The sequence below is a fragment of the Netta rufina genome, assembly GCF_964035555.1.
Source record: "Netta rufina genome assembly, chromosome: 26".
Taxonomy (NCBI): Eukaryota; Metazoa; Chordata; class Aves; order Anseriformes; family Anatidae; genus Netta; species Netta rufina.
In genome coordinates, this window is record NC_140150.1 from 2247192 (window position 1) to 2259800 (window position 12609).

Here is a 12609-nt window from a genome sequence, read left to right on the forward strand (position 1 = left end):
TTCTGGACTACATGCTATATTCTGAAGTCTGTTGGCATCTGTGTGCAGCAAGGATAAGTGCATTCAAACCAGAGATGATTCAGTGCAGCATCTTGTAATGCTGCAGTTTTAGATCAGTGTCCAGGTCTGCAGTGTATGGAAGGGTATTTAACCTCGAGTTAATAGTGCTTGATCATGTAAACGACAGCTGGAATAGGGCTCAGGAATCCTGATACGGTCCCCTGTTCTGATTAGTAACCAGTACTGCTTTGCCAATGCGTTCGTCAACCATTCATTCTGAGTATATACAAGTAAAAGGAAAACACATTTTTAAGATCAAGTCTCAGTCCCATACTTTCCAAGGCAGGCAGTGCTTCCTCTTGCCAGCGCTGATACTGAGATGTACAGCTTTGTTGTCTTTACCTGATAAAGCAGCAGTATTGTTTTTTTCCTTATTTGTTGTTTATCTGTTATTTCTAAGGAGAAAAGCAACCAGAGGAGGAAGAATCACAGCCTGTCGTGACGCAGGATGGTTCTCCCCGACTACATCGGGGAGAATTTGCAAACCAGCAGACCCCAGAGGTCTATGATGTCCGTCTGCAACGGAAGGAGAATGAAGGATTTGGCTTTGTCATTCTCACCTCAAAAAACAAACCTCCTCCTGGTGGTAAGTGTGATAAGCTGGTGGTTTTGTCACTGCCTGGCATTACGGGTGCCTGACTGTCTTAGCATGGTCCTTATACCAGGACATGTCTGCAGGACACGGGTTGTTTGTGATGTATATTCTCTACATTGCATTGATTCATAGGTATTTAAATGGAAGTATAGTTTCAACCTTGGTTTTATATTATCTAATTTATTACTTTGGGAATCTGAGAAAGCAGAGACTGCAGCACTTGGAGGAAAGCAATGAAGTTGTTACTGTCAGACATTTAGAAATAGATAGTGTTTGTCTAGAACATCAAAATGAAAAAGTAGCATGCTGTGGTATTACAATTCTGGTATATGAACACAGCTTCAGGCACAGTTGTAAAGATAAACAGCAAAATAACCAAGGTTAGAAGGAAAATACATGTTGTGAGCGGGAGTGAGGGAGAGAAGCTGGAAGCTTCTTTTAGGAAGCTCTGAGTCCAAATTGATTAATGGTAAGGTCAGTGACCACCTGCAGAAGATCAGTTTTGCTCTGTGTAATCAAGTGATTTGTATTCCACGTGCTCATAGCTGCTAAGCACTAGCAGTGCCAAGAAGAAATTTTGAACATTTTTTGCATGAGATCGTGAGTAGGATGCTCTTCCTGAGATTCACTCCTTTTGTCCATCACGTTTGGGTTGTCTGTGTCAGCCCTCAAAATACAAGCCAGCTCCCTGAGTTTACACACAAACTGACATGAAAAATGTGTAACTCCTGAAATCCATAGTCAATTCCTTTAGTTCCTTATTGGAAATCGCTGCTCTGGAACTTGTTCAAGTGGTTGCAGATGGATACAATGATGGCTTGAAAGTGAATCCTTCTTCTGGGGCTCAGACACTTTCCTGTGCCTTTCCACTTCATTTTACTGTACAACAAAAAGCAGCAGGAACACGGCAGAAGACAGTGTTTCTAACTAACATTGTGCTGAATTCATCCAACATACATTTAGCGCGTGATGCCGTCTTGGCTCAGATGCTACCTTTGCAAGAATTTTAAAAACACCCATTTTGGAAGTGCCTGGTGCCAGCCTGTGCTGTGGAGGGCAGTTTGGGCGCGGAGATGCCCCCTGTAGGGCCGGGTCCCCGTGGCAGTGCGCAGACGTGAACTGTCACCTTCTGGTGCGGGATGCTGCACAGATGCCTGTGTTCAGGGTTAGAGTTGCCATGGGTTGTGGGCGTGTTTTCTGGACGGTCAGATATTAAGAAAAATGTTATAAACAGAATTGGCATTATTACATATGTCTACTACAGACAACATTTTTGACAGAGAATCTGCTGCAAATCCTTCTTTATTTTCTTAATCATCACCTTGATGACAGCCTGTAGGGCAGGGACAGTCTCTGGGATGGCTGTGGCAGTTCTGGGTCTGTACGATGCTTGCCCAGCGCAAGCATTATTTGTGATCTGGAAAAGCTGATGTGCCTGCTCTTGACTCCCCTAGTGATTCCTCACAAGATCGGCCGTGTTATAGACGGGAGCCCGGCTGATCAGTGCGGGAAGCTGAAAGTGGGAGACCGCATCTCCGCCGTGAACGGGCAGTCCATCGTGGAGCTCTCACACGACAGCATAGTGCAGCTGATCAAAGACGCGGGCCACGTGGTGACTCTGACCGTCGTCGCTGAGGAAGGTAAGGAGGATGCACGGCCCAGCAGAGTTGAGTGAATGTGGCCTACCACACAAGCCAGATCTGATGTTTGTAACTTCTGAAGTCAATTCACTTACAAGGGAGCATTTGAAGGTGTTCGGGGATGAAAGGAAGGAGAATGAGGCTTATCTGTTGGCTCTGGAAGAACAGCACAGGTGGGGCAGAAAGAGATAGCTGCTGAGATGATTATATTGAAACATAAGATGCAAGTAATAACAGCATGATCTGGGGCGAGGGATTTCCTTCATGGTTTCTCGTGTGAGAGAGATCCTGCTGCTCACAGGGAAATACGACCTGTCCACAGCTTGTGTTTTTCCATTGAAGTTGTCCCTTCTGGGGGAGTTACATCAGAGTAAAGGACTGCACTGGGAAGGAAAACCTCCTCACCCCATGGGACCGTACGTGTGTCTCTTGCTGCTGCAGTAGTTGTCAGGAAGCTTTGTGCCAGACACGGTCTGTCAGGAGCATCCAGCGCAGCTCTGCAAGGGCTGTGCAGGGACCCAGCTACAGGGCGGGAGCTGGGTGCGTTTTATATCCCCTTCACTTAGGCAGTCTGAGTCTTTTCTTCTTGCTGTCTTAAAATACACAAATGAACTAGTACTGCATCCCTAGGATACAATTGAAACACCCTGTAGTTCTTGCCTGCTAAAAATACATCTTGAGAAATGGTCCCATCCCACCACAGAAATCCTGTCTGGTGTTTTCCAGGCTGCTAGCAAATTCTTCACACACAACTGTTGTATCATCTAAGCAGCAAAATGAATGTTTGTGACTGTTAAGTCCCAGCTTCAGAGATGATATTTTTAATGAAAGCTCTCATGCAGTTTTGCATTCAATATGGTATTGTTCCTACGCAAACAGTTCACTATAAATATGTAAAATTCAATCATTTGAACTGAAAAGCTGTTTTCTAACCCTGCTTACCACTGCATTTTTCTGGATTGCTGCTTGTGGGTTTAATTAAACTTGCTATCATTATTTTGCCAGAAAGTTGGCTTTTGTCACCTTTCAGATAATAAATACGTAAAGCCAGAATGTGAATACAGCCAACAGATCATTCTCTAATTTCACATTCATTGCAAATATTTAACATGCTATCTCAGCCCGTAATGCAGAATTTCAAAAACTTAATTTCCCTTTTTGTTAATGTTTAAAGCAGAGAGATTTCTACAAATTGTTATTTTTCTATTAGACTTTCATTTCTATCAAATCTAATTCATTGCAGTTTGAGGGGACATACCTCAAAGCAGTTGCCCAGGGCAGTTTATAACACAATTGAAGTTTGAGTTTGTTGCATTAGATCTGTTTCTCAGGGGCTCTTTGTCTTTAGAATAAACTTTCTGAATATTATCTTTTTTCCCCTTATTTATGCATGACCTTACCTGGACAGTGTATAAGAACTTAGCTTTTCTCCTTTCCTCAATTACATATTTGGAGCCAAAATGTAGAGATAAATCAAGAGCCTGAGGAGAATTAAGGGGGGGGGGGGGGGAAAGTGATAAAACTAGACTGAGGAAATCAATGAGAAAATGTGGGGGACTTAAAACAGCTGAAGTTTGTACATTTCAGATGGAAAGAATTTTGTGACAGTGAAAGAGAGAAGCAGAACCTGTTCCACAGAAATGGGAATAAATCATTGTTTTAAAATTCTCACTCATTTACTTGGAAGAACAGTGTTTATCTCACAGCATAACCCTCCATACAGCAGAATCCCTTAAGAAGCCAGAGTGGTTGTAAATTAGTCAGGGCTTTAGTCTTTTCCCCCTATTGGGGTGCCAGGGAGAGAGCTGAGCTTTGCAGGGATTGTTCACAAGGTGGTGGATGACACCAAGGATGAATATAACACGCAGCTCCAAAAGAGGAAAATGCCTTTTTTGCCAAAAGCTGTACAGCACCACAAAACATAAACTCTCCTAGAGCTTAATGTTCCCCAGTGCATCATCTTCAGTGCTATCCTCTGAGACTGGCACTGAGAATGCTACCATGTAGCACTCCTCTCTCCCTCCTGGCTTTCACAGATGTGTGGTCTTTGCTTTTCATATGAATAAACGAATTCCACTTCATGCTCCAGAAGACATTCTTTAACATTTTTCACAAAAGCAGGAGCCTGTCAGCTTCTGTCATGTATTAGCTGGAAACACAAGAGAGAAGGCTGAAAGAGGACTGGAAAATTTGTACAAACAGATGGCATTTCTCTTGCCTGTGCTTCTAAATTAAAATTCTGAGTATAAACCAGGAGTAAAAGTTGACATTTTGTCTCTAGAGAAAAACCTCTTTAAGGCACGTCATAGTAATAGCACCAACAAGTCCTATGAAGGACTTCTGAGGTCTAGCATAACAGAGGAATTCAGTTTAATAATAGACATTATGTTTTCCTTTCCATAAGATGCTTGAGCCTTTTATATATTTTACTAGGGTTTGGGCTTTTTTTTTTTAACTCAGAAATGAATAATGAGTTGCACCTAACAGAGGACTGAACAACTGCACTTTGACTGTTTGGGATTTTTTTTTAAACTGTATAAGGAAAATAAATCTATTAGTTTATAATTCAGTACCTAAGTTCATCTTGGGCCACAATTTGCCATTTAAGTTTCTAGCTAAGAGGCAGCTTTTTGCATAGACCATGCTTCATTACTCTTTTAAGTGACAGACATTTTGTATTCTGAAACATCTTGTTTCATAAATGCAGTGGTTTTATTGTAAAATGCACAATCACTACTTTGCGTGGTAAAGAAAATTGTATTATTTTAAAGGATTTTATTAAAGCGTCGTTATACTTTAATTTTTACTTAGCCTTTGGGAGAAAGCAGAACACTGCAATTCTGGTTGGTACGTGCCAGTTACCTGGTTGCCCCAGTGTAGCTCTGGGACTGTTCCATAACCTTGTTTCCAGGTGGCCTCCAGGAGACTGTGTTGCAGCTTAAAAGAGTTGACAGTTTGCCTCTGTTGTTCAGGCCTTCATCGGTGAATCCTAATTGCCCCTGCAAATCCTCGTTCTCCTCTTACCTTTAAAAAGTGATGTGTTCTCAAATGGGCATTGTTCTTCGTCCCTTACAAATCACTGCTGCATCGAGTATCTGAACCAGCTTTGTGGATCTGACTGGCTCTAACCTTCTGCTCTTTATCAGCTTGCAGACAGTCTAAAAGCATTTTGTTCATGGTTGGTTTGGTTAAAATTGTGTATTTTTTTTCTGAGAAAAAGCAGTGTAAGTAAGAATAAAATTTCTGCATAATTTATTCTGTGGAACTGATGAGCTGCCATCGGTTCCTGGCTTACAGCACTAAACCTGGGAAAATCCTCTTCACCTGGTAACTGTTGTGAGCTCAGCTCAACCTGAGGGACTCTGGCAGTAGCATCACCACGAGCAGCCCATCAGCTGTTACACAGACCTGCCTTTCAGCTCATCCTCTGAAAGCTGCGGTCATTTTTCCCAAAATTTCAGATGCAAACCTTCTATTTTGATCCAGGCAGTTGAGAGCAGCAGACACAGCACTGCTGGTCACTGTGGTCTCTCGTTGCGTGTGCCTCGCTTTATATTTGGAAAATTATCTCTGACTTGTTTTTGTTTGAATTTATTAGAACATCGTGGTCCTCCATCAGGAACAAACTCTGCCAAACAGAGTCCAGCTCCGCAGCACCGACCTCTGGGATCAGCACAGATGAACCCTTCCAGCACAGACAGGTACAGAGCTTTTGTATTTGGCAAAAGGAACTGAAAGCAACTAGAAAAGCTTGACTGGTGGGATCGTTTACATGCAAAGGTGACATCCGCTTCCTTCTACTTTTCTGCAGGGTAGCTACAGAAGTTGAAACTGGAAAAGAAGTTTCAAATAGTTACAGGCTTTCGTGGCCTGAGCATAAGCACTTGACACAACCGGATGCCGGCGTTGCTGCAGTTATTGGTAGTCGTCATTCGCAGGTGCAGGTAACCATGCAGAGGCACACAAAATGCCAGTTCCTCAAGCCACTACAGTGAAATTGCCACAGAGTATTCAAAATGAGAACAGGAAAATGTTTCCTTGCTTATAAAAATGCACTAAAGCATTTCACATAATGTCTTTGCTAATAATTTATATTTATTTACTTGCCATAGTTGAATACTCAGACAAAATCCTTGGAACAAGGCTACTACAGACCCTCTGGCAACATTTTCTAAAGAAGTCTTATATGCATATCAAAAACTTAGAAAGAAAAATGTTATTTATATTTAGACTTAGAATGAAACCATTGCACTTAATCATACATGAGTTAGGATGAATTCATCTTAAATTGTATATTGCATGCTTTTCAAAATGTGGAAATTTGTAAAGCATTTCTCCAGAGAAACAAAGATTTAAGTCTGCCTATAGGTCCTCATCTTTTTTTTTTTCCCTCTGGTCTCACTTCCTGCACAGAATTCTGGCTGTTTCCCAGTAGAATTGGAGAGAGGCCCTCGAGGGTTTGGGTTCAGTCTTCGAGGAGGAAAGGAATACAACATGGGCTTATTTATCCTTCGACTAGCTGAAGATGGACCAGCTGTCAAAGATGGGAGAGTACATGTGAGTTTGTCTTTCCTAATCAGTTTGTCAGCATAGAAGTCGGCCTTTTGACATACTTACTTTGCCTATGCTGGTAACAAACTTTGTTCATGAGGTCGGGATTCCAGCAGGCAGAACAGCATCTGGACAGCTGTCCTTTCGGCTACTACTGTGCAGCGATAGCAAATGCTGTGGTGCTAGAATTTTAAAGGAGAAAATGTTACTCTGGCCATCCAAAATGAACTGTCTCTCCATGTGCCTGAGTTACAATAATGTCCCTGGGCTTAGCAGCAGTAAATCAGGATACTCCAGACAAGAAATTGCACAGTGGAACAGAAAACGGAAAGTATAGTCACTGTCCAAGTCAGTGAATTTGTAAAGAATTTCTGTGTGTACGTTGTGCTATTGCTGTTCTGTGCATTAGTTGAAGATACAAGTCTAATATTTTTTTCAAAAATTACTCTGCTGATTCTTAGGTTTTTGTAAGAAATTCACTCCCTATTATTATAGGAAAAACAAAATGTATAGGTACAATAGCAAAGAATTGATGGCACATGACGATCTGTGACTTCTGTTCAGAGCTGAACTTTCACAGTCTGGAGCACACAACTGAGTCGGGTGACCGTGAAATGCAGTCCCTTGGTGGTTCACCGTGCGTGGCTGCTAACACACGTCTCTGCCTCCTTTTGGACTGTAGTCTACCAGGAGAGAGCTCACACTCAGTACTTGCTGGAGCTATTCTGACTCTCACTTGGATTTGAAATGTTATGTATTGTTAACTTCCACTACCCTAATTCTTTGCAGAAATTAAATTTCTGACAGAGATAAAGATTTAGTGCATGCTGTCTTTGACCAGGGGAGAAGACAAGTGTGACAGGAGCCGATGGTCTCTGCCTACATAGCTGCGTTCAAGGAGCCCAAAAATAGATTCCAAGGGAGGGGGGGACCATGGGGAGCTTCCTCAGCAGTCTTTTAAAGCCCACTTCTACCTCTTGGCACCAGGCACCTTTCTGTGCCAAGGACGTATGTATATAGGAGGCTCCTCAAATGCTCACAGTTTCTTCCTCCTCAGTCCAGCCTGGTACAGTGAGGTACATCCTGTTGCCTATTTCTGAGTTTTCCAGTCTCATCTCTTACCAGAAAGGAGTCCTGTCCTAGCAGACAGATAAAAATCTAAATAATAAAAACAAACCTGGATCTGGAGTTTCATGCTTCTTCTCATAAAGCCACATCCACATCTTTTTTTGTTACCCTTTTGTTTCTGATCACCTTTTGGCCAGTAAAACAGGAGTGCCTTGTGATCATAGGTGGCAAAGGTGCTGAGAGCAAGATTCAAACCTACATGAACAATAGGCTCAAGTTGCATCTTACTGTTTCCCAGAGGTCCTACTTTTGACTAGTAGACAAGTGGACTGTACAGTAGGGCAGAGCTCATCTGCAGACTCACACCATTCCTGTGCTGAAGCTGTGTGTAACAGTGGTGCAATCGCATCTGAAAAGTGGATTCAGAACAGAGTCAGCTGCTTGTCCCACCAGCATGGGAGAATCCTAGCTTGTGTTTCATCCTCATTCGTTTCTGGTGGTGCATTTGTGTGAATAAAATGCTGCTTAATTCAGATGTGTCAGTGGCAAGAGGAGGCAAAATGCTAGTACAATATGAAAGTAAGTAAATCACGCTGCTGTCTGCACCACTTCTTGCATCACTCAGGACACCGGTTTTAGGCACATTAGTGATTTTGTTATTCAGCAGTGAATGTATTTGCTGATGCTGGGTGCGGTCTGTACCCCTCCACAGCTGGTCAGGCAGCAGTGGGAGCGGTGGAGCAGGGCCAGAAGTGCTGTGGTGCGTGCCCCCCGCAGCTCTGAGCTCACCCAGTGTGAGATTGTTCATGGGTTTTGTGTCGTTCGCTTTGTCCCTCCCGCAGCTGTAAAATGCTGTCATTTTTCTGGCTGTTCTCTAAAACAGTGGAGAGGAATTTCTCACCCAGTTAATGGCAGCTGAGCATGATGTGAGGCACGTAGCATGGTGCAGAGCGCCCTGTCCTATCAGATGAGTAACCAGCTACTGACCTTCTTTGGCAGAGGCATTTTATTTAACAAAGCCCAGTTTCTTTAAACTGTTAAATTTAAACACTGGTGACATCCATTGGCTGACCCGTGTATTGCAAAATAGGTTTCACGACACTGTGCAGATACTGAGGCCTGTTCTGGTAGCCTGCAAAGTTGGTGTGAAAGGTAATTATCCACCCAACTTCTATGCAAGTTGCTAATTGGCCTCAAAGACCTTAGTGCTGATAAATGCATAAAGGTGATCTTTCCTACCTGGAAAAATGAATCCATTCCTTTATATGAAACTTGTTCTGCCGTAGTAACAGTCAGGTTTTTATTAAACATACAGACGCATGTTGCCAGGTTTTCCATGGTTTGTCAATATCCCTCTGTAAGATGATCCAGAATGAAAATAGGCACAGGAATATGGCTGTACCTGACTCGTTGCTTGTAAATAAATGGAAGATGTTTAAAGTAAGCTGAGACTTTCTATTGAGCTGGCTGAACAGGAGACCTGACATGAAGAGTTCTGAACTGCCACCTTGTTGTGTTGTTTTGTGTTGTATTGTGTAATCAGCAGTCCTAGAGTGGTTTTGTTATTGTTGATTTCATGTGGATTTAATGTAAGAGCTAAAACAGAAGCATCTGTCTCTGTTTTTTCTTTCTAAATGAAAAAATATTTTATGGTGGCCATGATTCATAAAAACTGAACTGGTTGTTATTTTCTTACCAGGTTGGTGACCAAATTGTTGAAATCAATGGAGAACCTACCCAAGGAATCACTCACACACGAGCTATTGAGCTGATTCAGGCTGGAGGAAATAAAGTTTTGCTGCTGCTGAGACCAGGGACTGGCTTGATACCAGATCACAGTATGTCATCTAAAGTGTGGTTTCATTTTGTGTAAATATCTTACAAATCATAAGGTCACTTTTTCTGATGAAGAGCTTTTCAGTAATAGTTAACTAACCACGAGTTTATCCCTTGAAAATTTTAAAACACGCAGTTTGAACTACCAAATTGTGTGCTGTGTTCAGTCATTTACAGGCAGCAACTGGCATCCGCTCAAGGGATAAAATCTGCTCAGAAGTTTCTCCATTTCTTTCCTCCAGAGAGCTAGAAGATAGTTCTGAACATCTTACTGTTCCAAATTGCACATCACAGTAAAATCAGAGTGAATTAGTGCATGGCATGGAAACAGCCCATCTGTGACCCAAGAGATCTGTTCTGTGCCATCTTGCTGGCTTCCTGACTGGCTTTGTTTGTGTTTCACACTGAATTACTTTGTCACTAAGTGTGAAAGTTAAATAGAGTCCTCTGTGTTCTGATGAACTTCTGCTGAGGTCCTCTTAAATCAGCACTTACAAGCTAGAACAGAGGGAACCAGTGTGAGGTTCACCTCTCTCTCTCTCCTTACTAACAGCTGTTCAAGCTTGGTATAATTTCAGCAATGCTAAATAATGTTCATCGTGCACCAAGAGGACAGCACAAGAGCTATCTGGAACCACTGCCGGCCCTCTTGTGCATGGAAATTTCCTAAATCTTACGCAGAAACACACGATATAGAAAGTCAGGCAGGAACTCTAGAGACCATCTGGTCCAGCCCTCTGCCAAAGTCAGGTCCTGAGATAACCTTAAACAACTGGGACTGGATCAGTGACTGTAAAGAAGGGAAAGGTTTTGCCTCTTGTCTTGCTGTTAATCATACATTCCTGATTAAATTCTTGCTTGCTGTACTCTGTGATTTTGGTATGTAGTTCTGGGCTTTTTCTCTTCCTTCTTCAGGTTTGGCTCCCTCCAGTTTGTGTCCCTACGTGAAACCTGAGCAACATTAAGGGCTTTCAGTGCTTTTCTTGGGTTTTCCTTAAAGACTTGGTAAATCTGCATGTCTTGTGTTTCATCTCTTCCTATTAGTAAAGTGAAAAGCTATGAACAACCTCAACTTCTCATTATTTTCAATTTTCTTTTAGCAAAAAAACATTTTAGCATTTATTTGATTTTCTTGTAACCAATGTAGGCCAGGAATTTGTTTTGCAATTTGGCTACGTAGCCTCTAAAATTATGCTTGTAAAAGACCATGTCAGTCCCACAGAAATCCAGCCAGCATAAGCAGAAGCTTTTTCCAAAGTCACTTCCTTATAATTGTTGTAGGTTGTAGAACAATGCAGTATGGAAAAATGACTAAATAAAACTTTGAGATTATGCCACTACAGAATCTTTTTTAAATTGAAGCTTTCACGTAACATCCTGATACCTCCGTAGCACGCACGTTTCTAAAATAGTCTTAAAAAAAATTAATCAAATCTCTCTCTGTTTACTTCCAGGTGATTGGGATAGTTATAATCCATCTTCATCAACTGTAATATATGAAGAACAGTCACCATTATCTTCATCTTCACATTCTGCTTCCCCATCTGAAGTGTGTTATTTACCAGTACCAGGAGAAGCTTTAATGAAAGTTCAACTGTCTGAGAAACTGGAACAAGCAAAGAACACTGTGCCTGAAAAGATAAGCACTTTAACTGAAAACCAGTTTGAGATGAAGCCTCTGTCTTCTCCCCAGAGAACAAATAACAGATGGGATCTCCCCTCCAGTCCTGGGTTTGAAATCACAAAAGGTAGTTTGGAATTAGGGACCAGAAGAGACAGATCTGCAAGTCCAAAAAAGTTAGGGGCAGCTGAGGGACACCATCACACAGGTTTGCACAGCCCTAGAAAGGGGGATCCTGAAAAAAGCTATGGCAATCTCTCACATAAACCTGACAGTTCCAGAAGGAGTGAGAGTAAACTCACAGAAATAGGGATGAACAATAGTAGCAAAAAAGAGTGTTCCAGTGGAAATCAAGGCAGGTGTGCCAGTCCTCAAAAGCATCTCAGTAAGCAAGGAAACACAGAAGTGTTCTGCAAGTTACAAGAATATCCTGACTTAACTGGTGGTGATAAGATGACTGTTGAGCAACTGAAAGGTGGAAATGGTAAAATAGGAGTCACAAGGAAAGAAGGGAAGCAGAAGAGTTCCGGAAAGAAGGAAGGGTGGTCTCCAGAGATAAAATATGCAGCATTTGAGAGCAACCTTCCATTCAGTGACTCTAAGAGAAACACATCTGAAGAGGAAAAAATGAGGAAGTCAAACTCTGGAGAACTGAGTTCCAGCAGATTCAAAACTTCAAGCCTTTCCAATATTCCACTGCTTTCCATGGAGAAACAAAGAAGGCTCGACGCACAGGAGACTGATATTCTGAACAGACAGCATGGAGAGCGACACATGGAGCTGCCTGACGAAACCAAAGATGATGGAATTTCCAAATCTGAAAATAGTTCTCCAGTCAAGAAAACACCAATAACTCCTGGACCTTGGAGGGTACCAAGTGCATGTAAAGTCACCAATACAGCAGGTGTGGCTGAAAAACGGGTTTGACTGACACTTTTTTTAGAACATGTAATCAAGTTTCTAATAATGATCATTTAAAAGCATTGTTTCTTTACACAAAGTTGTCGTATTTTTCAGAAACTGGTTAGAGGGTGGAAAGTATTTGATTCATTCTTAAATTATCTAAGCTGCATGAAGGACCTTTTGGATTGCTTAAATGAAATGCCTCCATAAGCTGCTGTCCCCTTGTCCTTTTGAAGGCGGTGTTCTGCTGCTCTCAACGTTGCACTGCTACAGCTTTCTCAGATAGTATTGTGAGTTTCTGAACAAAATTATTTAATGCCTATATTGCCAATGTG

At 42.0% G+C, this 12609-nt stretch overlaps 1 protein-coding gene across 3 annotated transcripts in view; it reads left to right on the top strand.

The window, feature by feature from the left end:
- MAGI3 (membrane associated guanylate kinase, WW and PDZ domain containing 3) overlaps positions 1 to 12299 on the top strand; it is a 59183-nt gene extending 46884 nt beyond the window's left edge. For 2 of the 3 annotated variants that reach the window (XM_084301983.1, XM_084301984.1), the window contains exons 15-22: positions 461 to 646; positions 2110 to 2295; positions 5894 to 5996; positions 6107 to 6239; positions 6709 to 6852; positions 9614 to 9752; positions 10666 to 10755; positions 11205 to 11338. In XM_084301983.1, coding sequence (XP_084158109.1) covers positions 461 to 646; positions 2110 to 2295; positions 5894 to 5996; positions 6107 to 6239; positions 6709 to 6852; positions 9614 to 9752; positions 10666 to 10715 — 941 coding nt within the window. In that variant the 3' untranslated portion in view covers positions 10716 to 10755; positions 11205 to 11338. Of the gene's footprint in view, positions 1 to 460; positions 647 to 2109; positions 2296 to 5893; positions 5997 to 6106; positions 6240 to 6708; positions 6853 to 9613; positions 9753 to 10665; positions 10756 to 11204 lie in introns of all 3 variants that reach the window. The other variant, XM_084301985.1, reaches the window with a different exon arrangement.
- The last annotated feature ends 310 nt before the right edge of the window (positions 12300 to 12609 follow it).